This window comes from Trichosurus vulpecula, chromosome 1, assembly GCF_011100635.1.
Source record: "Trichosurus vulpecula isolate mTriVul1 chromosome 1, mTriVul1.pri, whole genome shotgun sequence".
Classification (NCBI taxonomy): domain Eukaryota; kingdom Metazoa; phylum Chordata; class Mammalia; order Diprotodontia; family Phalangeridae; genus Trichosurus; species Trichosurus vulpecula.
This window is the reverse complement of record NC_050573.1, coordinates 558,564,654-558,587,528: the sequence shown is the minus strand read 5'-3', so window position 1 is coordinate 558,587,528 and position 22,875 is coordinate 558,564,654. Positions and strand designations below refer to the sequence as shown.

The 22,875-nt window shown below is 40.9% G+C and overlaps 1 protein-coding gene across 5 annotated transcripts in view; it reads left to right on the top strand.

Moving 5' to 3' along the window:
* The first annotated feature begins 13,055 nt into the window (after nucleotides 1-13,055).
* The window catches only part of PALM2AKAP2 (PALM2 and AKAP2 fusion), a 553,253-nt gene continuing 543,433 nt past the window's right edge, over nucleotides 13,056-22,875 (top strand). For 2 of the 5 annotated variants that reach the window (XM_036741813.1, XM_036741812.1), the window contains exon 1: nucleotides 13,069-13,514. In XM_036741813.1, the coding sequence (XP_036597708.1) occupies nucleotides 13,470-13,514 (45 nt within the window). In that variant the 5' untranslated portion in view covers nucleotides 13,069-13,469. Of the gene's footprint in view, nucleotides 13,515-22,875 lie in introns of all 5 variants that reach the window. The other 3 variants (XM_036741811.1, XM_036741810.1, XM_036741809.1) reach the window with 3 other exon arrangements.

The window sequence follows — 22,875 nt, the reverse complement described above, 5'->3', positions numbered from 1 at the left end:
GTCTTCCTATTTGGAGACAAGCTTAGTGACGGAAAATATGTCTGCTATACAAGGACCAACCTTAGTTAAGGTCAGAAATGGTTGGCTACCAGGTTGGCTGCAAGCCAGGGCCACAACCCTGTATGAAAACTAGGTAACATTTTATACCTCTCTAACCCCCCAAAATCTTTCCTCTTTTATCTCAAGCCCCTACCATAGACCTGTTGATTTTTCATATTTAAAATTTATTATTATTAATATTCATTTGTTTATCTATTTATTTAAGTTATAATATGTAAATGTTTCCCTTGGTCCCAAGGGATCCTTTATTGACCACAGTAGAATCATTGGCTGTACGTAGACCATATATATACTATATTGTATACAAATATACACACATGCAGAAACACATGTATACATATATAGACTTTAGAGTATATGATTATATACATATATGTGTACACGTAATCATTATATAATATCTATTTCTCTGACATGTGTATAGATGTATAGATGTGTGTATATATACATGTATATGTGTGATTCTATACATGTATGGAGAGAGAACATATATTTGTCTTTTTCACACACAGACTATGAAATTTATTATAATTGGAATCAAAGGGTTGCAATTCTAGCTCTGCTACTCACTCTCCTATGACTTGGGGCAAGTCATTTCCTGCCTTTGGGATTCATTTTTCTTATTCGGAAAATGAATGAGTTGAAGTAGATCATGTACCCTTAACGTTTTTTGTGTCTTAGACCCCTTTGGCAGACTGGTGAAACCTATGCACCCCTTTTCAGAAGGATGTTTTTAAATGCATAAAATAAAATACAAAGTATTACAACAGAAAACAAAGGTTAGTGAAAATAAAAATGTAATTTTCTTGCCATCCAAGTTCAAAGGCTCCTTGAAATCTATCCATGTACCCACTGTATGTGAGTCCTAGGTCCTCAAACAAAATCATCTCTAAGATTCCTTTCAAATCTGAACCTCTGTTCCTGTGACAATAACAGGTCGTAGAGGTGTTGCAATCTGCATTAGTGAAGGGAACAACCACACCAACATGGTTAGACCAATTCATCACTCTACCAACAGTATATTAATGTACCTGTCTTCCCATGGCCCCATACATAGTAACCATTGACTATTTCCACTTTTTGTCACCCTTGCAAATGTGATAAAACACTTATAATTCTAAATGTTTTTGTGGTAGCATGTGAACCTCATAACTTTTTTAGCTCATTGCTGCATGGTTCAATAATTTATCTATTCCCTGATGTATGCTAAAAAACCCAACCAAACAAAAAAAAACTAGTGGAGAGAATACTACCTTCTTTCTCTCTTGATATAGATAACCATTGATTGATATAACTTGAAGAGAACTTAGAAGTCACATCCAAAGGAGTGGAATACTGTGCAGAAATTGACATGGCCTACCCAAAGCCATATAATTAGGATACGCATCTCAACTTCCAGACCAATGTTTTCACTGGGGTACAGAACCCTAGGTGAGAAGGGAAATGTCTTATCAGAGCAGAGTGGCCACTATATTGCAATTTGTAGTCTTAAAACAATTTCCTGGGAATTACTGAGATATTGTGACATTCCCAGTATTAAACAGCCAATATGTGTCAGAGGCAAGATGTAACCTCGGGGATTTTAGAAACATTATTTCAAGAAGGGGGTTTCTGGGCTTTACCAGACTGCCAAAGGGGTCCCTTGGCACACAAAAGATTAAGGACCTCCATTCTGCACCCAAATAGCCTCTGCATTGCAGAGGAGATGATGACTTGCTTATTTTACAATAAACAAAGATTGGAAGGGGGAGAAAAGAGCTGTTTTTCTTTGGGACTGTGTTTGCCGCTGTTTTGAAGTCCTTTCTCTTCTGTGTTTGAGTGTCTTGATAATTAATAGCTCATTATGTTGTAGTTCTTTTTGTGTTTGCCATTGTTCCAGCCTACATCTTGACTTTGGACTTGATGTTTAGGTCTGGGATCTGATTCACTTCTGGAGGGAAGGCCTGGTCTGATCCTATTGCTGCTTTCTTGGGGAAGTCAGTATTTCATCATTCCAGGATCTCAGAAACAAGCTGGGCTCCTGCAAGCTTGTATTGTTTCCAGAGTCATCTGATGTGAGGCAAAGTCTGATTGCTGCCTCCTGGGTCAGAGCTCCTGCACATTCCCAACTTGGATTTGGGTCTATGCAAGAATGGACTGCTGCTGGACTCTACCCCTATCAGCCAGTTGGAAAGCTTTGGCTTTGGCAGAATTATTGGCTTGCTTTTGGGAGAGCCTCCCTAGGATTCCTACCTTGACTATTCCTCTGGACTAGATGCTGGAAGTCAAACACTGCTCTGTGCCACACAATTGTTGCTGCTGTTTTCTGAAATTCCTCCTTTCTCAGCACCCTGCATAGGGCCAGCCTCCTTATCCAGGAAGGAGAACACTGGCATACACAGGTCCCTTTCCCATTGAGCCCTGGATCTGTGACCCATGATTGGGTATTGAGGAACAAAGCAGCTACCAGGTAGTACCCCTCCCATAGCAATGCCCTGGCCTGGGTCTAGGGGTTGCCTCCATACACACTCTGGAGTGCCCTGCCCACATGTTCCTGGCTGACCTCTCCCCAGTATGAGCAGAACTCCCTGTCGGTCTCCCTCTGCTGATCCAAACCAGACAAAGGACTCACTCTGACTTTCTAAATTTCTCCATCAGGATTTGATTTGTCACTTTTTCTAGGTCTATTTGGAGGAACTGCGGACGGGACCTCAGCTACATCGTTTACTCCTACTCCACCATCTCGGCTCCACCTGCCCAAGTACTTTTTAAAATGAATCTTTCCCTCCCAACTATCCCCCTTCCCTATTGAGGAGAAAAGAACCAAAACAATGACAGCAAAACCCAAATCACCTGAAAAATAAAGCTGTCCATCCACGGTTGTATCCGGTCGCCCAAGGGCAGTGGGGGCATTTCAGATCTGTGCAGCTTCCTGGGAAGAGAGAGGTGGACAGCGGACAGAGAGTGGAAGGGATGAAGCAAATCCAAAGACAAGGGAAGCCAATATTAAATGACGTGACACAGTGGATAGCAAGGGGCCTGGAGTTAGGAAGATGAGTTCAAATGTGACCCCAGATGCTAGCTTGTTATCCTAGGCAAGTCACTGAAACCTGCCTGCCTCAGTTTCCTTATCTGTAAAACAGAGATAATTATAGCAATTACCTCCCAGGGTTGTTGTAAAGATCAAGTGAGAAAATAATTGTAAAACACATGGCATAGTACCTGGCACACAGTAGGTGCTACATAAATGTTAGCTGTTATTATGAATACCAGAAAGCTGGTAGATTGAAGTAGTCTTGGCAATTTACTGGGAAAGGGTCTCCACTGCCTCTTTAACACGATGGGATCTCTCCAGTCATCATGGATGGCCCAGATTGAAAGGACCTTTTACCTAAGCTGTGTGTAATCAAACAACCAGAAGGCCCTTTCCACCTGACTTACCTCAAAGTCCCATCACGTGTCTTCTATAGTTGCCTGAAATTCTGATGATGTAGTGGACGTAGCACCGTATATCAAAGAAAACAATTCAGATTCAAGTCTTAGTAGAACCCCTCTCTCAGCTATGTGACTTCAAATAAGTCACTTATCCTCGTTGGACCCATTTCTTTATATACAGAATAAGTATAATATTTGTAATATCTACCAATATTAATCAACAGGTGTTTATTAAGCACATACCATGTGAGCTTGTGTTAGACACTGGGAATACGAATACAAAAGTAAAGACAGTCTCTGACCTCAAGGAGCTCACATTCAATAGGAGAGAGGATGGATATAGTACAAGTAAATGGCATATACCATGAATACAAAGTGATTGGGGGATGGGGCAGGATGATACTACCAACTGGAGAAATTAGGAAATTTCTTGAAATAGTTGATATTTGTGCTAAGCTTTGAAGGGAGTTAGGAATTCCGGGAGGCAGAGATGAGGAAGAAGAAGATATTACACATGGGAGAGAGCCTATGCAAAGGCGTGGAAGTGGGACATGGAGTATCATATATGAAGAATATAAAGTACATCAGTGTGCCTGAAACATAGACTTAGGTGATGAGAGAGTAACGTGTAACCAACCCGGAAGGGTAGCGTGGAGGCAGATTGTGAAGTGCTTTAAATGCCAAATAGAGGAGTGTGCATCTTATCCTAGAGGCAGCAGGGGATTTCTTGAGCAGGGGAATGATGTATTATTAACAATATCAGTTTGGCAGTTTTGTGGAAGATGGATCAGAGAGGGGAAAGACTGGACACAAAAGGACCAATAGGTAGCCTATTGCAATAGCTTTGTTGAGAAGGGATGATGACTTGACCTAGGATGGTGGCTGGGTGAGGGGAGAAGAGAGTGAGGCCAGAGACATTAAGAATTTGGCCACTGATTAGATACAGGGTTAGAAGGGTGAGTGAAAGCAAAAAGTCAAAGATGATTCCTAGATCAAAAATCATGGTGACTTGACAAAAATAAGACATTTACAGAGGGGGAGGAGTTGTGAGAGAAAAATGTTTTTAATAGTATTTTATTTTTTCCAAGTATATGTAAAGACAATTTTTAACATTTATTGTTATAAAATTTTGAGTTTCAAATTTTTCCCTCCTCTCCCCTCTTTCTAAAACTGTAAGCGATTTGATATAGGTTATATATGTGCAATCATGCAATACATATTTCCAGATTAGTCATAGTTGTGAAAGAAAAAAAGACCAAAAGGAAAAAAAAACAGACACAAAAAATAAAATGAAAATAGTATGCTTTGATCTGCATTCAGATTCCATCAATTCTTTCTCTAGATGTGGATAGCATTCCAACCATGAATCCTTTGAAATTGTCTTGGATCATTGTATAGCTGAGAAGAGCTAAGTCATTCATAGTTGATCATCACACAATGCTGCTATGTACAGTGTTCTCCTGGTTCTGTTCATTTCACTTTGCATCAGTCCATATAGGTCTTTTCAGGTTTTTCTGAAATCTGCCTACTCATCATTTATTATTGCACAATAGTATGCAATTACATTCATATACTACAGCTTATTCAGCCATTCTCCAACTGATGGGCATTGAGAGAAAAATCTTGAGTTCAGTTTTAGACATGTTGAGTTTGAGAAGACAGTGAAGCTATCCAGAAGGCAACTGGACATGGAGAGTGAAGGAGAAACATGAAGGCTGAATATATATAGATTAGAGAGTTATCGGCAGAGTTATAATAGTTGAATCCATGCAAACTGATGAGATGACCAAAGGAGAGTTTGAAGAGAAAAGAAGACAGGGCCCAGGACAGAACCCTGAGGTATACCAATACAAAAGAAATGATCCTAAGAAGGAAGCTGAGAAGGATTCATCAGGCAGATAAGAGAACCACGATATCAGTGTCACAAAAACCCAGGGAGAAGAGAATATGCAGAATGAGCAATGTCCAGAGCTTCAGAAAAGTCAAGGATGAGTACTTTAAAAAAAAGTCATCTTATTTAGCATAAAAAAGATCATTAGGGACCTCAGAGAGAATGTTTTATCAAGTAGCAAGGAGGGAAGCCATATTGCCACAGGTTTAGACAGGAGTGAGAAGAAAACAAAAGTGGAAGCATAAAAGGGAGACAGCTTTTTTTCTAGGAGTTTGGCTGTGAAAGGGAGGAGAGATGAAGGACACTAGCTTAAGGGAATGGTAGGACCAACTCAAGGGTAGTTTTTTGTTTTTGTTTTGTCAGGATGGAAGAAAGATCTGGGCATCTGCAGGCATCAGGGAAGGGGGTCACCAGATAAGGAGAGACTGAAAATTAGGGACGAAGAGGGAATAATGTCTTTTCCCCATCCTAGAGGCCCTCTTTTGGACATTCCCTAGCTTATTAATGCCCTTCTTAAACCTGTAGCACCCAGAAGAGAACATAGTTCAGTGTAAGTGTAGTGGGACTATCTCCTCCCCATATCTGGAAGCTATACGCCTCTCAATGAAGCCTAAGATTCCATTGGCTGTTACCTCACATTGCTGACTCATTTTGAGCTTGCAGTCTACTAAAACCCCTAGATCTTTTTCAGAACAGCTACTGCCTATCTATGTCTCACTCATCTTGTAAAACTAATTTACTACACCCAAGTACAAGATTCTGCATTTATCCCTACTGAATTTCATCTCATCCTGTCAAGCTCAATGTTTTATCTCACAAAGTCCTTTTGGGTTCCTGACTCTCTCATCAGCTATTCTTCTTAGTTTTGTGTCATCTTCAAATTTGATGAGTATATATGATCTATACCCTCATCTAAGTCACCAGTATAAATGTTAAAAAGCAGAGGATCAAGCACAGATCCCTGGGGCACACCACTAGTGACCTACTGAATTGACATCGAGGCATTAACAACTACTTTTTGAGTCTGTCCATCCAACCAGATATGAATCCATCTGACTGTGTTATTGCCAGATCCATATCTTTGCTGAAGTCTAGGTAAATTATATCCGCAGAATTTCTTTTATCTACTAGTTTAGTAATCCTACCAAAGAAAGAACTGAGGTTAATCTAGCATGACCTGTTCTTGATGAAGCCACGCTGGTCCTTTGTAATCACTGCTTCCCTTTCTAGATATTTGTTAGCCATCTCTTTAATAATAATTATAGAATTTTCCCTGTAATCAAAGTCAAACTCAATAGCCTATAGCTGATAATGGAGGAAGGTGTTAGGGGTAATCTAGGTTTAGGGGAAAGTTGAATTGGTTGACTACACAAAGTTTCTTAATCTGGATCCATGAACTCTTAAACAAATTGATAACTGCCTTTCAGTATTATTAGTTTCCCTTGTAATTCTATGTATTTTGTTTCACACATTTAAAATATTATTCTGAGAAGGCATCTATAGGCTTCACCAGATTGCCAAAGGGATCTATGACACACAAAAAAGTTAGGAAGCCCTGTATCTAGAATCGAGATTGAGAACAGAGGAAAGTGACGCTTGAGTTAACAGATCTTGGAGAAACACAATTTAGACAATGTAAAGTCATGGGTGGGCAGAGAGCTTCTGGGGTAAATAGGATGTGTCAGAAATGAAAGAGTAACCAGTGTGGGCTGTGCCAGGATAGACCAGGCCAGAGTAGACCGGCGGAGCAGACCTCAGGGCCCAGAATCACTGAGCTGTGGCAGTTGCCAGACTTCTCAACCCACAAACGCCAAAGACAACTGAGCAGGGCAGTGGGAAAACTGCTGGCTCTGGGTGAGAGAAGTACATGGTCTGACCCCAGCCCTGGGGCAGAGGAGGTGGCTGCAGCAGCAGCAGCAGGAAGCTCCAGTGACTGCTTCTGTAGCTCCTGACCCACAGATGGTGGGAGGAATCAAGCAGCTAATCAGAGCAGAAGTGCAGGGATCTCTTGGCTGGTGCAGAGGCAAGGTTCTCCTGCTTTGCCCTGCTTAGATCTGGGTTGCAGTCCTGGGTGGTGGTTCTTGGGAAAGGAGGAGTGCTGGTGTGGCAGAGCTTGCAGTGGTTGTGGAGAGGGAGTTCTCCTGGTAGTTACATGGCAGAAAGGAGTGCCTGCACTCACAGACCAGAGCACAAGCCAGGAGGGGAGTAAACACCTCTCTTTGGATCATACCACCTCAGAATAGAAGTAGCTTTGAAAACAGTAGTGCAAAACCCCTGAAGCTTGGGACAAAGCACTCTCCACTCTGAAAGCAGTCATACCCTGATAAAAAGCTCAAAAGGCAAGTAATTAGCTGGGGAAATGAGCAGACAACATACAAAAACTCAGACTATAGAATCTTTCTTTGGTGACAAAGAAGATCAAAACATACAGCCAGAAAAAGTCAACAAAGTCAAAGAGCCTCCAAGAAAAATATGACTTGGTGTCAGGCTATGGAAGAGCTCAAAAAGGATTTGGAAAATCAAGTAAGAGAAGCAGAGGAAAAATTGGGAAGAGAAATGAGAGTGATGTAAGAAAATCATGAAAAACAAGTCAACAATTTGCTAAAGGAGACCCAAAATATACTGAATAAAATAACAACTTAAAAAATAGACTAACCCAAAAGGCAAAAGAGCTCCAAAAAGCCAATGAGGAGAAGAATGCCTTAAAAGGAAGAATTAACCAAATGGAAAAGGAGGTCCAAAAAACCACTGAAGAAAATAATACCTTAAAAATTAGAATGAAGCAAGTAGAAGCTAGTGACTTTATGAGAAATCAAGAAATTATAAAACAGAACCAAAAGAATGACAAAATGGAAGATAATGTGAAATATCTCATTGAAAAGACCAATGGAGAATAGATCCAGGAGAAGTAATCTAAAGATTATTGGACTACCTGAAAGCCATGATCAAAAAAAGAACATAAACAGCATTTTTCAAGAAATTATCAAGGAAAACTGCCCTGATGTTCTAGAAACAGAGGGTAAAATAGAAATTGAAAGAATCCACCAATTGCCTCTTGAAAAAGATCCCAAAAAGAAAACTCCTAGGAATACTGTAACCAAATTCCAAAGTTCCCGGGTCAAGGAAAAAATATTGCAAGCGGCCAAAAAGAAACAATTCAAGTATTGTGGAAACACAATCAAGATAACACCAGATCTAGTAGCTTCTACATTAAGGGATCAAAGGGCTTGGCATATGATATTTTGGAGGTCAAAGCATCTGGGATTAAAACCAAGAATTACCTACCCAGCAAAACTGAGTATAATACTCCAGGGCAAAATATAGATTTTCAATAAAATAGAGGACTTCTAAGCATTCATGATAAAAAGACCAGAGCTGAATAGAAAATTTGATTTTCAAATACAAGAATCAAGAAAAGCATGAAAAGATAAACAGGAAAGACAAATCAAAAGGGACTTACTGAAGTTGAACTGATTTGTTTACATTCCTACATGGAAAGATGATGTGTATGATTCATGAGACCTTTCTCAGTATTAGGGTTGTTGAAGGGAATATACATATACATATTGATAGAGGGCACAAGGTGAGTTGAATATGAAGGGATGATATCTAAAAAATATAAATTAAGAGGTGAGAGAGGAATATATTGGGAGAAAGAGGAAGGGAGAGATAGACTGGGGTAAATTATCTCACATAAAAGTGGCAAGAAAAAGCAGTTATAATAGGAGGGAAGAGGGGGAAGGTGAAAGGGAATGAGTGAATCTTGTTCTCATCTGATTTGGTTTAAGGAGGGAATAACATATACAATTCTTACCCTACAGGAAAGTAGGGAGGAAGGGCATGGCGGGGGAGGGAGTGGAATGACAGAATGGAGGGCAGGCTAGGGAAAGGGGCAATCAGAATATATGCTATCTTAGGGTGGGGGGGGAGGGTAGAAATGAGGAGAAAATTTGTAACTCAAAATCTTGTGGAAATCAATGTTGAAAACTAAAAATATTAAATAATAAAAATCCTTGCTCGGTCCAAAAAAAAAAAGAAATGAATGAGTAAAAAAAAATGGTAGGGTGGGGAACCGAACTTTTTTTACTAATTTCGCTTTCTCTTTTTTATTTGTAATTTTTATTGATATTTTTATTGCCATCACCTTCATTTCCAAATATATATGTTGCTTCCCCTCCCCTGCTCCTTACCCAGTAGGTCATTCATTATAATAAAGAATATGGGTATTTTATACCATAGACCCCCACCTCACCAAAGAAGGAAGAGAGAAAAACAGATTTTTCTCATCTTTTCTCAGGGCCAAGCTTGGTCATTATAATCGTATGGTAGTCATACATTTTTTGGTGTTGTTCTTTCCCTTTACATTGTGGTAGGCATTGTATATATTGATCTCTTGGGTGGGTTCTTTCTACTCTGGTTCAGATAAGTCGTCCCATGCTACTCTGAATCCTTCCTAATCATAATTTCTCATAGCCTAGTAGTATGTGCCACAGTTTGTTTAGCCATTACACAAGGAATAAACATCTCCCCTGTTTCCAGATTTTGCTCCCACAAAAAGTGCTGCTATGAATACATTGGTACATACCGGCCTGGGAACAAATTTCTTAGGGCTTCATAATTTTACTTAGAGAGGTGACAGATTCAGGGACTAGAATGAGACATATTTTTTGAATGAGGTCAATGAGGGAATTTGTTTTGCTTGACTATGCATATTTGTTACAAGGAATTTATTTTTCTTCTGTTAATTAAAAAACACCTTTGATTTAAACATAAATAAATAAATTCAGTGCTCTGTGGCCCTAGTACACCAATAGTCTAGTTAGGCCTCTAGTGCCAGCTGCCTCACAAAGTTGTTGTGAGGAAAGTGCTTTACAAATCTTAAAGTGTTATATAAATGTGCGTTATTTAATACATATTACATGTGTATTTATGTTGAAATAAAAATATATGCATGATGCTTTGCAAAAAGTAGTAATTTTGCCTACAGTAATGCTGATAGTTTTAAGACCATTGCTTGTAATTAAGTTAGAAGTTTTTCTATGGCAAGTCTTATCCCCTACCCCCACACTGTGAGAAGTATTAACAAACTTTGCTAACCATGACTAACAAATGGATTATAGAATGAAAGTGTTGATTTGCAAGCTGGAATTAGAAACCTCAGGCAGGAAATGCTGTCATTGGGATGATTTTCAGGGGCTCCAGGACTAAGATAACAGAGTCCTGTTATGGAAGTATTCTAAGAATACCAGATAATCTATCTATTTGCCTAGAATAACCTTGTCTGTGTTAGAGGTTAAAAAGACTATAAGCATTTACATTCAGGGCTGTTCATTTCTTCATTTAAACCCAAGGTCTGCTCTCATTTTGTTCATAATAAATCATACCTAACAAAGTTTAGAAGTTACCAACTCCAAAATTATTCTCTCAAAGGCTCTTTCCTGCCCCCTTCATCTCCCACTTTTTCTGGAACATCCTGTTAGTTATTTATTACAGTTGGTTAGAACCTACTGTCTATCCCCACTCATTAATAATCAATCAACAAGCATTTATTAGACACCTACTGTGGGCCAGGCACTATGCAAAGCAGTGGGGGTACAGAGATAAAAAATGAAACAGTCTCTGTTTCACCTGCTATTCTAGGAGACAATATCAGGGATGTGATGCCATGACATGCAAGTGAATTGGTTTTAAATGAGGGAGGGCTGTGCAAAGCAAGCAGCCTCACTTTCTCTTCTGGAGCCATCTGGGTCCAGAGGACAGAGGGAAAGAAAAGAAAAAGAAGAGGAAAGAAAAGAAAAGAGTTATGTTGCTCAACTGGCCAGTTCCAGTTGGGTCCCCAATGAGGCAGCTTCTCTTTCTACTCACAGAGGTTGTTGCTTGTCCTTTATTCTCAAAGAGGACCATGACATCAGGGAGGTGAAGCCATGATATGCAAGTGAAATGGGATTTCATTGAGAGAGGGCTGTGCAAAGTCACCTAGCCATCTAGGTCCAGGGTGAGATATAGATCAGGATGATTATAGACCGCCCTGGATGCAGTAGAGCAAATGTAAATAGCAATTGTTTCTGTTTTGGCCAAAAACCCAGAGGGTTTTTGATTGATTTTTTTTTTCTTTTGACCAGGCAAAGAGGTCATTTTCTGGTTCATTTCTTACCTAGCCTTAATCACTGAATGGGGTTACCTCAGTCAAACTGAGACCTGTTAATAACCTTAGCTTAAAAAGACCAAGGTCTCCCACTGCATCTGGGGTCATCTCCAGTCATCCTGATCTATATCTCACCACTGGACCCAGATGGCCCCGGAGGAGAAAGTGAGGCTGGTGACTTTGCATAGCCCTCAATCAGTTGAATCCAATTTCATTTGCATGGCATGGCATCACCTCCCTGATGTCATGGTCCTCTTCAGGAATGAAGGACAAACAACAACAGGAGACAACACATAAGTTGTCCCCAAAGTCTTAAAGCTGGTTTAAGCTTTAGTAGCTTAAATGAAAAGTACTGGGGAAGGGCACCACAAGCTAGAGGAATCCAAAAGGCCTAGTGCTGAAGGTGGAAGGAAGGAAGCCTAGTGCAGCTAAACTTTGAAGGAAACTAGAGATTCCAAGAAGCGGACATGATGAAGCAGTGCATTGCAGGCTGGAAGGCAGACTGTTGCTGCGACAGCCTGTACAAAATAAAACATTTCAAAAGAGGAAAGAGAGAGCTTTGGGGGACAATAAAAGCAAATTCTGATAAAGACTTGCCTAAGCAATAAATAGCACAAGGACAAAAAAAAAAGTTCCGGCAAAAACAAACCAATCGACCAAATTATCCAAGGGTTTTCTCTCCTGGGTGCTGTATTAGACTTCCCAGAGCACGGGTATCTCAGGGCATGTGCGCTAGACTCCCGCACTTTGCCCCCTTTGCCCTTTCCAAGCCTGAGGTAAACACTAAGTCAACAATTTTGTTTAGTTGAGCCCAGTATTCTTTTGGAGACTGCACAGGGACAGTTTTTGGTGTGGACTACTAGGGTTTGTGGCCCAAATTTTCTAGAGCCATAAATGTTAAACCTTACTTGGGAGAGTTGGGAAATGAGGGCTCTGGCACATAGCCTTGGCTGGCCTGAGGGAAGGGTATCCAGAAATTCGCTTGACTTTAAAGCCGGGGTTACTACTGAGAAAGGAGAGGAAACGTAATAAACCCCGAGAACCTCCCAAGAGCCAATTTCTACAAAGCCATAGCTGTCTGCGGCAAAGTCCACAGGGCAGGGAATGCCACATACACCCCACCAAACGACTGCAAGGAGGCTGACTCTCCAACCCTGAAAGATCCTTCCCAGAGAGGATTCCCTCACCCCACCCCACCCCAGTTGTGAGTACTCTTCAATTCATCCATGCCCAGAATAGATCCGACCACATTCCTCCTCTGAAGTTAAGCCCAGGGTTACATTTTCCTGCACCAACTGCTGCGTCCTAATGGCCCTTGTACAGCAATAACCACCCCTTATATTCCCCTTTATTTGTCCACGACTGCAGTTGGATTCCCAAACAAGCCATTTTTTTTTTTTAAGAACAGAATCCTTACCAAAGGAATTTGTCTGGCGAGTTCCATTCTCGCCCCCAGCCCCACCCCCCGGCCCCCGCACTTCATCAGAGACCTGGGATCCTACAGCTGTCTCCTTCCCCTGCATTCATGCAGGTTCTGATTACTATGCGTTCTCTTGATGTTCAACTCCTGTTGTGACCCAACACCCTAGAGGCGGAGCAAATAAGCTGAGACGTCAGGGAAAAAAAAACCCGAAAAAAAAGCCCATCCTAGCCATGCAAGCTGTCCTTAAGCTCAGCTGCTCCCAGCCCACATCCATGACTCGTGTGACAGCATCGGAACACAGAAGCCGCGTTGAAATGCAGTTAGCAGTACAGCTGGGAGACAGGCGAGGAAGCGATGGCTCGGTGACGAAAATGAGCTTCCCGTGAGCTTGCTGGCCGACTGCGGTGCTTGCGAGCGGGCCTGGGGCTTCCCGTTGCAGCAGTGCCAGGCTCGGTGCAACTCAGTTTCTCTCGGTGACTGCGGTGTTCCCCCCTCCCCCCTTTTTTCCTCCCTCTTCCCGTGTCCTCTTCTCTAGGATGGCGGAGGCAGAATTGCACAAGGAAAGGCTGCAAGCCATAGCTGTAAGTGTAGTTTCATTTTACTTGCTCTATTGTCTGGCACTGGAGGGGTACCCTGATTTTGGGGGTTGGGGAGGGGGGAGCATTCCAGCACAGTAGCTATATTGGCATGCTCTCGAAAAAAGAAGTTTGCAAAGGCTTGCTTTGCCTTTTTCTTTAGATGTGTGCATAAAGGTCAGCACATGCATTTTTCTGTATGTGTGCCCCCATAGAAAACTAAAGTGTGCTTGGGACTGGGGATTTGAATGAGGTGAATTAAGAGCGATTGTACAGGGGTTAGAAATCGGATGCTTTATTTAAAGACTGATGGGAGCGGGAAGGGGGAAGAATGGAACGGTTCTAAAATGTTCTCATGCCGTGCCCAGGAATATCTTTGCTGTGTGGACTCAGAGGGTGGGGAAACTGAATTAAAGGATGATTTTACTTGCCTGCCATTCTCTTAGCTAAAGGAAAAAAGTATGTGGCTCCCCAAACTGCTAGAGCACAATGCCATCTCACTGAGCTGAATGTCTGGATGCCATTGGAAGCCCTGAGCCTCACCTCCCCTTTGCTGGTGTCATATGAAAAAGGGCACACGAAGAGGGAAAAATACTGCTTATAAAATGGCCCAGGCACGGCCATAGCTTAGAACTCCTAAGATTTGGGGATGATATTAAGGGAGTCTCTGCCCTAGGGCTTGGATATTCCATGCACCTCATCTAACTGGGTTCAAGGCAATCCCTTTTGGCAAAGTTCAGACACCAGTTCAAAAAAGTTGTGCAATATAGGGTCGCTGCATGTGCTACTTGAGTCTTAAAACGCCTAAATCTGTCCAGATTTTAGCCAACCTTAGGCCAGTGTTACCAATGCTCAACAGATGTTGTGTTTTTACTATAGAGGCCACAGCTGGATTATATATTTCCCTTGTAGATGAGGGAATGATTACCGCCGTTGTAGTGAAGAAAGAAAAAATCGGTCTAATGACATCTTAGCACAGAAGACTCGCCAGGGGCACAGTGGATTAAATATGTCTTCTGCTCCAAAGTTTCTTGGGGGGGGGGGTGTATTAATTTGTAGGAGGGACGTAGTGGGCAGTACTTTGCCAACAAGTTGTATTGTTTTTCCCCCAGAAGGTTTTAAGCCGTGTCTCTGATGGAAAGGGTCATTAAGGCCCTATTGTTTTTCTTCTTAAGACGTCTGGCATGACGGGAGTCTTTACGGAATTGAAAGTCCTCCTTCCTAACTCTTCAAACTCAGACTCTGCTTTGAGATGCCATTGCTGGATTGAGAGGGTCACCTCCAACAATACTTAATCGGAAAATTTCAGAAAACTGAGGTCTCCAGAACTCAAGCTATGTCATTATTATGCTGGCTCTATTTTAATGGCGCATAAAATCATTCATTGCTTCAAAACTCCACAGCCAACGGTGTTGCCAGAATGTCATGCCCTTGATAAGAATAGATATTCAAATCGTGGTGCCATGTAGATAGCTGATGTTTTGTTACCAACAGCATAATAAGAGGCTGTAACTGGAGTTGGCGTTGAGGCACAGACAACTGGGTGAGTTACAGGAATCCTAGATGGAATCCCTGGTGCTAGAAGCTCTAGGCTTCTTCTGAGGGCTTCCTTCACGTAGCTGTCACATTTTCTGACTTGGCATACTGGTTTCCTTTAGTGAATGGCTAAGCAAAAGCTGGCACTCATAAGAAGACTGGCTTTCTGCACATGGAGAAAGGCAAGCTGGCAAATGCAATTCCTCTGGTGTCAACTGTCTCAAAATGTGGCTGACTAATCCAAGCAGTGGTTTACTTTAGGAAATAGTCTAACACAATCCTTGAGGATTTTTCTGTGTGTGTGTGTGTGTGTGTGAATGTACACACACACACACATATATATTCCTATATATCTTCTATATGTATGCATATATATCTCTTTCATATGTACATGTACATATACACACATATTTTTTAAGAACATGTATATTCCTTGTGCCTTTATAATTCTTTGTGAGTAGATCTGGAGGATTGTCTGTGTCGATTGCAAATAAGCAAATTAACATGAATTTTCACAAATACATGTCCTATACTTTCTAGGATTGCTGTCAATATGACACTGTGCAGGATTACGTCATTTTGGGGTATAGGCTCTGAGACCTCATTATCTAGTTCGTAGGTTCTTAACTTGGGGTTTGTGAACTTTTTAAAAAATATATTTTGATAATTGTATTTTGGCATGATTGTTTTTCTTTATCCCATGAATTTTGTTGAATGCCTTTAAAAACATTCTGAGAAAAGGTTTATGGGTTTTACCAAACCGCAAAAGGGGTCAGTGACCCCAAAAGGGTTCAAAACCTTTCATCTATTTGTTTTCCGCCACCCCTATTCTCACCTGCATACTTCCTCAATGCAAATTCAGCCTAAAGGACAGTGCTTTCCTCATTATGCCCAGCAAGAATAGTGGTATCCATCCCCCTCCCCCTCCTCAAGCCTCATCTCCTGAGCCTGGAACACTGGAAGGCTCCTCAGGGAAATAGAGAGAGCTAGGTGGTATGGTTAATAGACTTTCTCAGTTGTGAATCAAGAAGACCTGAGTTCGAATCCCAACATAGACACTTACTAGCTATGTGAGCCTGGGCAAGGCACTTACCCTCTCTCAGCCTCGGTTTCCTCACCTGTAAAATAGTACCTACCTTACAGGGTTGCGGTGAGGACCAAATGAGATAACATATGGAAAGTCCTTTGCAAACTACAATGAAAACTTGAGAAAAATCCCTACCACCTGGAATGATGTTGTACAGATTTCCTCAGGTTCCTCAGACCACATACCAGCACCCTGTGCTATGGACTCAGAGCCCAGTTCAAAGTGGTAAGAGATAGGAAGGTGGCACTGTGGGATCCCTAGGTGAGTGGATTAAGACTATGACAGATTCACACAACAAATATTATATTTCTTAAGCACCCATTATGTATAAGACACTAATAAAGCAAGGGAGGTTATCTCTCAATACCAGCTGGCATAGGGGAGATTTAACACTGTGATAACTAATTCTGTGAAATAACAGATAGTCATGTTAGCTAAAATAATCAGGTACATTGATGACTTTGAACAATTCGCCTTCCTAATTCAGCCTCCATTTCCTCATCTGTAAAATGAGGGGATTACATGAATGATTTCCAAGCTTATCCCTAAACATATGATCCTGTTATGATCTCAGACAATTTTAATTTCCAAGCAAACCAGTCCTTCCCCATCATCTACCCTGCTCCAACTGTCTCCAAAAAATTTTTTTCTAATTCTCTATTTGAATCTTTTAGCTTGATTCTCTTATCCTGAGGCCAGAAACGGATTATTCTTATCTTCATTTCTTGCCAAAACCAAGTGGAAATCACAATAACAAAGATCATTTAAAAATCTATTTTGTGCAATTAGTCAATCAGACAACAAACATTTATTAAGTGCCCGCTGTGTTCTAGGCATCATGCTTAGCAATAGGGACACAAAGAGAGGTAAAAGATAGTCCCTGCTCTCAAGGAGCGTACAATTTGATGGGACAGACAACATGGAAATAACTATGTGCAAATGAGCTATAGACAGAATATATTGGAAACAATCCACAGAAGACCTCCACTTTTCTTTTTGCTATGACTCTTTAGCTGAGGGGTTCATAATTACCTTTCCTTGTATTAGATGTGAAAGGTTTAGTCTAAGTGTGGAATGAGCCCCAAAGACGGTTTGGGGCCAAGAAAGTGTCTCTGGACGCTGTGTCTGTATCTTCTTTTCCCCATGAGCAGTGTGGGTGCTTCAGAATTCCTGAGGGATGAAGTTAGAACACTGCTAAACAGCCTGACATGTACCCTTGGCATGAGGAAACCATGAAGCCCACTGGTATTAGTGGTAAGCTGGGGGCCCACATCCTGTTACAAATATTCCAAGAATTGGTTCAGTGGATGTAAACCATCCGATGTCAGTTGTATCTTAATGAATAACATTTGCATTTTGAAGAGGCCACTGAGACCAAATGGAAACCAAATGTAGGGAAGGAAGTGTGGTGTCTGAGCTATGAGAAAGGATGACAAAGGCATCCCATTCCAACCCATCCAAAACTGACTCCCTTCCCCCTCCTTCCATTGAGTTATGATATAGCTCTGGGGTCAACTTGGGAAGATGCATTCTGAGGAAAAGTCGTGAACATCCAGGCTCTAATGCCCTTGGGTTATAACAGATTAATAAAGCCTGAGAATTTGGGTGTGCTTAAAGTATAAATTTGGAACCAATTTATACCAATTTTTGTTTGGTCTTTATCATTTATGAAGAGCACACTGTAATATGTAGCACCTTCCTAGGAATTGTAAGTAAATACAGAACAGTCCTGTTTTCAAGTAGCTTACAATCTACTTGAATACAAAGACATAGATACACATATCTCAGTTGAATATTCAAGAAAATGTACAAGCTTAACATGTTAATTGGTCACTAAAACAATATTTTTCATGCTAATATTATTCCAGTATTGTTCATAGAATGCCAAGATCACTTAGATTCACAGACTTAGAGATAGAAGTGAGTTTAAAGGTCATCTAGTCCAACCTTCTTATTTACAGTTGAGGAAACCGAGGATTAGAGATCTAAATGACTTCCACAAGGTCACACTGGTAATCAGTCAATAAGCATTTATTAAACACTGTGCTACGCACTGGCAATACAAATACAAAAAAGAAAACTAATTCCTGCCCTCAAGGAGCTTACAATCTAATGGGGGAAGCTGAAAGGAAGGGGTGGAAAAAAGGAAGAATGATGGAGATAACCAAAAGAGTGCAGCCAGGTAGGACATGAAGAACTGTTGGCCTGGGCCCCCTCCTTGAAAGGAGGTTTTGGAACTCATTGTCCTAATGGTAGTAGGTGGCAAAGCTCAGATCTTAAACCAGCCCCTACAACTCCAAATCCAGTGCTCTTGTAGTATGATTTCTTGTCATGGAACAAACACCGCAGTCCCTAAAGAACTGAAAATGAGCACCAGCCAAGGTCAGTGGATATGGTATATGATGGGCACGATCGAGCTACAACACATTTCAAAGAAGCAAAGGACTGCTTTCCAGAATCCTGCATGGAATCCCTGCAGCAGACATAGGAGGCTTGTGGGATAGATAGGCATGAGCAGATTGGCATCAGAGATCTTAGATCACATCAAGGAGATCTCAGACCTATTTGAGTAAAGTATAAAGTTAGAATTATTCAGAGCAGTCTTTCAGCAGGTGAGTATTAAGTAGTATTTTTGAAGGAGCAGATCCAATGAACTAGTAGGAAAGATAGGAGAAGACATTGCAGTTGAAGGGAATGAGAAATCTGGAGACGTGGAAAAAAATCAGTGTATATGCGGGGTTGTCAATGAGTAATAATAAATGAAAAAAATGGAGTAGAGGTAAGGACAGTTGGTGGAAATGCTGTGCAGAAGAATTGGAATTCACAAAGCTAGGAAACAGGGAGATATGCAAAGTTGTTGAGCAAGGAAGTGGTTGGATAAAATATTTTTTAATTTTTTTGAGAAAAATAAGGTTTGTCTCATTTTAATTTTTTTCTACTTAGTATTGGGACTGTTTCTTTAATATAAGACCAAAGTGGTAGTTCAGCAAGAAAAGATTATTCTAATTCCTGCTCAAATCAAAAAGTTGGATTAATCATAGGAAAAAAGATAATTGAAAAAAAGGTTCTTTTTGTAAGAAAGTGGTAGTTTAGGGAACATTTTTTAGTGAAGCCACTGACTTTTGACCATTGTGAAGAATGTGAAGACAGACATGTGACTTCAGATACCTTGTGATTGGACAGTAGTAGGTATCCAGAGTTCATATAAATATTTAATTTAGTAGTTTAATTGTCCTCAAAGAAAACAAGCAAGGCGAACAATGCTCAAAGCCAAAATAGGGTTTGCAATTCTAACCTTGCTGAATGTTTGCAATCTTGATACATGAGAAACATGCATCTCAACATTCCAGGCCTGAGCCTCCTGGGAGCAAAGACCAGCAGCCACAGTAGACTCTGTGATGCACTGAGAATCATAGCTGCCATCTGAAATCAGCCTAAGCCAAGTGTATATTGATTAGGTTTTGGCAGCATTTAGGAGAAGGTCAATTCTCAAAGCCAATTCTCAGGAGATGTGAGTGTTCTGGTTTCCAAATTACCTGGCACTACTTTTCCTTGGAGCTATCGGCATTTTATACTGCATTTACTTATGGTATTTGTAATATGATTGAGTTCAAAGGGCTCTTGGGGAAACTAAGGTCTAAAAATGTTAGATGACTTTATCCATGGTAATAGCTCAGAAGTGGCAAATTTAGAACCTGAACTCAGGTCCTCTGACTCCATGGTCAGTGTTTTCTTCATCATCCCCTTGCTGGCTCTCACAATGACTAGGTTGGCACCTTCTACTACTGGGTGGAAAGGAAAAGGGAAAGAGCATGGAAAACAATGGGAATTTCATTGCTGTCTTCAAATATCGGAAAGACTGTCATATGGAAGAGAGCTTATTTGCATCCAGGTCTTATCTCCCTGTGAATACAGGGACTGTGTCTTACTCCATCTTGGTATTTCCAGAAACTTGGGCGTAGCAGACACTTGGTAAAATTTTGCCAAATTGTTGATTTGAATTTTTGTAGATTCAGAGAGTAGAACTAGGATCAAAGGGGGGAGGATGACAAGAAATCTATAAATAAGTGTGAGGCACTATATGGGGCATTAGGAGTACAAAGACAAAAAAGGAAACAGTCCCTGGCACAAGGGGCTTATGTCCCATCAGAAAAAGGAATGTGTACACATAGAAGTAAGTATAAAGATTTATGCCAAAAAAATGAGTTCATTGGGTTGAGGGAAGGAAGCCAGGGATTCTAATGGGCAGAGATGAGGTGGGGGTTCATTTCAGGCATGGGGTGGGGATAGACAGATTGTGCAAAGGTATATCATGGAGAAATGGAATGAGATGTGTGGAGGATGGAAGGAGAGAAAGAAGAGGGGAGGGAATAGGAGAGAGAGAGAGGAGAGAGAGTGAAGGGAGAGAGACAGAGAAATAGAGAAAGAGAAATAGGGAGAGAGAAATAGGGAGAGAGAGAGAAAGAGAGAAAGAGGGAGAGAGAAAAAAGAAGAAGAGAGAAAAAGAAAGAGACAGAGAGAAAGAAAAAGAGAAGAGAGAGAAAGAGGGAAAGAATAGAGAGACAGAGAGAGACAAAGAGAGACAGAGAGAGAGAGAGAGACAGAGAGAGAGAGAGAGAGAGAGAGAGAGAGAGAGAGAGAATGTAGTAGGCTAGTTTGGTTGAACCACAGAGGGCATGTCATGGAATAGGGTTTAATAATACCAGACAGGTAGGGTGTAGCCAAATTGTTAGAAGCTTTATCTGACAAACACAAAAGTTTGTATTTTATCTTAGAGCCAGTAGAGATTTTTGAGCATGGGAGACACGTTCAAATCTATGCTTTAAGAATATCATTTTCTCAGGTCTGTAGAAGGTGAATTGGATAGGGGAGACACAATATGTGGAGATCAATTAGGAAGCTGTTGGCAGTAGTCATTGTGAGAGGTGATGAGAGCCCGTACTTGGTTAGGTGTTTTGTGAGTGGAAAGAAAGAGTAGGATGTAAGAAATGTTGTTAATGTTGCATCAACAAGATGTGGCAATTGATTGGATGGAGAAAGTGAAGAGTCGAGTTTGAATCCAAGGTTGCAAACCTGGATGACTAGAAGGAAAGTGTTGCTGTTGGCAGAAATAAGGGAGTTAGGAAGATGATAGACTTTGGAGAAAAGATGAGTTCTGTCCTGAGAAAAGTCATGCAGTTGGTATGGGACAGGAGTTCAGGAGGAAGACTGAGGCTGGATATATATGCCTGAGAATCATCTGCACAGTGATGACAATTGAACCCAAAGGAATTGATAAGATCACCAAGAGAAAGAATGTTGAGAACAAAAAGTAGAGGTCCCAGGACAAAACCTTGTGATTATACCTAAAGGAAAAAGTTTGTGATGTGGATTAGGATCCAGTAAAGAAGACTGAGAAGGAGTGGTCAGACAGGAAGAAGGAGAACAAGGAAGGAGACAAGTCACTAAAGCTCAAAGAAGAGCGTACTTATGAGGAAAGGAAGGTTAAAAGTGTCTAATACTACAGAGAGATCAAGAAGGATGAGGATTGAGAAAAGATTATTGGAGTTGACAATGAAGAGATTGCTGGTAACTTGGGAAATTGGAGAGAGCAATTACAGTGATGAAGTCAGAAGCTAGATCACAAAAGTTGGAGAGTGAGAAGTGAATGTATGTAGAAAGTGTTTCCTAGAACTTTAACTATAAAAGTGAGGAGAATGACTTTATGAGATTGTAGAGTCAAATGAAACTTTGGGGTTTTCTTTTTAAGAATGGGGGCGGGGGTGGGACCTGGGCATGATTATAGTAGGCAACACAAAGAACAGTCTCTCCTTATCTACTGGTTTCCTCTGTGTTGGGGACAGTTTGCCAGAGGGGGCTGGTGGGAATGGGGTCAATGGAACAAGTAAGAGGGCTTGGCTTTGGTGAGGGCCACTTTTTCATCAGAGACTAGAGTAAAGGAGGAGTGAAGAGGGAAGAGGTAGACTGAATGAAAGGAACTTATGGTCAGTCAGAGAGAGGAAATTTAGAATTCTTAATCATCAAAGTGGAGCTATTTGGGGGTTATAGTGAAATCAAGTGTGCTACTATCCCTATTCAAAGCAGCAGCACAGATGACAAAATGTGTGGGCTAGATACTCACAAACCATCTTTTTAAAGACTCTTCAAAGAATTTTCCCAGGAATCAAAGTCAAGCTCACTGTCCTGGAACATGCAGACTGTATTATCTTCCCTGTTTTGACAATGAGGACATTTGCCCTTTCCCAAAACTGTTCTTTGCCTGGTTTGGAACCCAGGAACATTATACCCCCACACAGGATAAGCTGATTACCTGAAATCTCAGCATCATCCTGATGGATTCAGTTTTGAATACTCAACACTGCAATTCCCTCAGCCTCCACTCCCTCTGATTGGAGGAGTGGAGGGTGGAGCACTAAACTCCTCCCAATGCCTTTCTTTATAGAGGGCTGCAATATTGATATTCAGCTAACTCTCCATTTTTCATCTGTAGCTGTGCTTAGTTTGCAATAATCATGATACCCTGTGCTGGATCCTCTCCGGTACTCCATCCCTTCTAGCTTCCTTTTGTGTGTTGTCTTCCCCTATTAGATTATAAGGTCCTTGAGAGGAGAACTGTCTTTTTTTTCTTATTCATATCAACTTAGCACAATGCCTGTTACATAATTAATACTGAATTATTTAATTAATATGTTATTATATTACATATTATAATATTGATATATAATTATTTAATTAATATAAATT